The sequence below is a fragment of the Pygocentrus nattereri genome, chromosome 10 (genome assembly GCF_015220715.1).
Source record: "Pygocentrus nattereri isolate fPygNat1 chromosome 10, fPygNat1.pri, whole genome shotgun sequence".
Lineage (NCBI taxonomy): Eukaryota > Metazoa > Chordata > Actinopteri > Characiformes > Serrasalmidae > Pygocentrus > Pygocentrus nattereri.
The window spans coordinates 33,197,014-33,199,727 of record NC_051220.1 but is presented as its reverse complement, the minus strand read 5'-3'; the positions used below and the strand labels follow the sequence as shown (position 1 = coordinate 33,199,727).

At 40.0% G+C, this 2,714-nt stretch overlaps 1 protein-coding gene across 1 annotated transcript; it reads left to right on the top strand.

Moving 5' to 3' along the window:
- The first annotated feature begins 845 nt into the window (after positions 1-845).
- Positions 846-2,485, top strand: zgc:113142 (uncharacterized protein LOC503524 homolog). The gene is made up of 4 exons (XM_017690716.1): positions 846-1,233; positions 1,338-1,490; positions 1,625-1,758; positions 1,872-2,485. Exons 1-4 carry the CDS (start codon positions 846-848, stop codon positions 2,232-2,234), a joined length of 1,038 nt encoding a protein of 345 aa, XP_017546205.1. The 3' UTR covers positions 2,235-2,485.
- Positions 2,486-2,714: the final 229 nt, after the last annotated feature.

The window sequence follows — 2,714 nt, the reverse complement described above, 5'->3', positions numbered from 1 at the left end:
CCACACAACTGTTATTAGTGGAAAAGAAATAATAAAATACAAGAGTAATATTGGATATGGGCCCTTCAAATAATTAACTGCATCTGAAATGAAACATTTCTCATCAAACCTCTTTGTTCACATCTTAACCATTTAATCATGTAGTGGAGTTCTCCTTTAAGGCCTTTGTATAAAAGCACCAGATTTTTTTTTACTCTTATTCCTTCCACTGAAACAAAACTCTTCATATGACCCTCAGGTGGATCTGATCTCCTTATAGAGGCTTTTATCACTGTAAATGATCAGAGCTGTGTCAGCACTGTCATGGAAGCAAAAGGGGAACAAATAAGAAATGATGAGATTTATGTTCACGTCCCAAAGACTCTACTTTTTACTCTGCTGCGCTGATAATGTCATTTGTAATAAAAAAAAACTTTGTATTAAAGAACAAAATAAAAGAAAGACTGAAGAAGTTTAGTGGTCTCAGACTATCTATGGCCATTGCTGCACAGATTTTGTAAAAGCGTGTAATTGATGCTTGTACCGCCGTCATTCTTAGAAGAGAAATGCAGCAGAATGGAAGATACTATTCACAACACAGGGGGAGACAGTCGAGAAGTGCGGGCAGTGCATGCTGAAATCATTTTACGTCTTGCACGGAATGTGTGGCGACAGTGGGCTGACTAGAAAGAAAGAAATCAGTTCCGTCTGATTGTGATTTCCGTCTCTGGCAGTATGAGGCTGATAAATCCACCCCTTTTATGTCATCTTTTGGACCGTATGCTAACTATTTAAGCGGCCTGGGAGTCGCCAAAAAACTAGTAGCAGTCTAATGAATGCAACGTGCTGCTGGCACATCAAACTCCATGTGGTCAGCACTAGTTAGCCTGGTTATCTTGCTCATCTGCGTCTATTTGTATCTTGGTGTTCATATTGTCGTATATTCAGCTTTCACTGTGGGCCTCTTGCTGATGGCCCAGGTGCTGAGACAGAGGGGAAGAGGCATGTCTGAGGGATTTGAGAGGGCAGTGTTAATAACAGGCTGTGACAGTGGATTTGGCTATCAACTTGCCAAGACACTGGACAGCATGGGATTCACGGTGTTTGCTGGGTGTTTATGCTCTGATGGTCATGGAGCTCAAACACTGGCCAAAGAGGGATCTCAGCGTTTAAGGGTGCTGCAGTTGGATGTAACCAGAGATGAAGATGTGAGGCTGGCTAAGACCCTTGTGGAAGCAAACCTACCAGAGAAAGGTAATTTTTGGCTTGTTTTGCTTGATGGTACTTTTTGCTTGATGGACTGATCATCTCATTTTCTTTGTCTTGATTATCTGACCCGGTCTTGTCTTCTCCTCCAGGCCTTTGGGCTGTTGTAAACAATGCCGGCATCAGTGACTGGGGAGAGACTGAATGGAATTCCATTGAAGACTACCAGAAAATGGCAGACATCAATTTGTTTGGCTCCATCCGTACTTCAATTGCATTTCTGCCTTTTGTTCGAGCATCCAAAGGTTTGTTAGACAGAACATTAACCATTCACAGTCAGTAATGCCATATTGTATTATGCATGTGTATCTTGTAGGCTGCGTTACTGTTTGCATGATTCACCACTCCATTTTCTTTTTTAATGTATCTGCATCTGTAGGCCGTATGGTATTTGTGTCAAGCATCTTTGCCTTCTTTAACTGTATGAACATGGGAGCATACAGTATGTCCAAAAGAGGGCTGGAGGCATTTGCTGACTGCCTGAGGGTTGAGCTGTCCAGTTTTGACGTAAAGGTAAAAGTCATTCAGCTCATGAATTAATAGATCTTGCCTGCATACTGCAGTGCTTGAATTCCTGACTTTAAGAGATTCTGGTTGACTGTACTACATGTTTCTCTCTACTTTAGGTCAGCATTATTCAGCCAGGAAACTTTGGACCAGCTACGAACATCAGAACTAAGAAAACAACCCAAGAAATATGGGATAAATTGGATGAGGAACATAAGCTGATTTTCAACAGAAGTTACATTGAGATTGCAAATTCATACTTCCAGTCATCATGCAATGCAGGGTTTAAAGATTGCCGCATGGTCATTGATGCTATGGTGCATGCTCTTACTGCCCCCAATCCAAAAGCACGTTACCTACTTGTCTCTTTGGTGGAGAGGATGTTTTTTTCTGTATTTTCTCTTTTGCCCACGGTTATCACAGATGCAGTCTTTACAATTTCCCCGATTTACCACAAGCGCAAAGCGATGCTTTATTTGTGAAATTTGATTTCTGATTTATATCTGATGTGACTTGATGGTTTATGAATTCAGAATCAGATTCTGATGTCAACTTCTGTAGTCATGATTTGTAAGTTGGTGTCACTCACATGGCTTCTCATGACCTAACGTGTCGCCACAGCCATCACATGTTGTAACCATGTTACAAGTCCATAGTTTTCATGAGTAGATAGTGTGGGGGTGTGGGTTTTTTTTCAAGTTTTACTGGACACTTTCCTGAGTACAGTATAAGATGCAGAACTAGAAATTCTGAAATGTGTCCAGGATGATGAACAGATATGTCAAAGATTATAAAATTACAAAAAAAGTGAACTTTATAATATCAAGAATTATGTTCATTCTTCAAATTTTGCATATTTCGCATGTTTCGAATGTATATATGTAAAGGCAATATATTATTTACTGCTTGTTCACAGAAATCTTGAGAAATTGTATAAATTGTCTCATTTGGCAAGTAGTAAT

Bases quoted from the DNA above. Each gene is read 5' to 3' on its own strand.
- zgc:113142 (XM_017690716.1), top strand. From the start codon at position 846: ATGTGGTCAGCACTAGTTAGCCTGGTTATCTTGCTCATCTGCGTCTAT. The intron at 1,234-1,337 runs GTAATTTTTGGC...CTTCTCCTCCAG, and splicing joins AGCAAACCTACCAGAGAAAG to GCCTTTGGGCTGTTGTAAAC. The intron at 1,491-1,624 runs GTTTGTTAGACA...CTGCATCTGTAG, and splicing joins TTTTGTTCGAGCATCCAAAG to GCCGTATGGTATTTGTGTCA.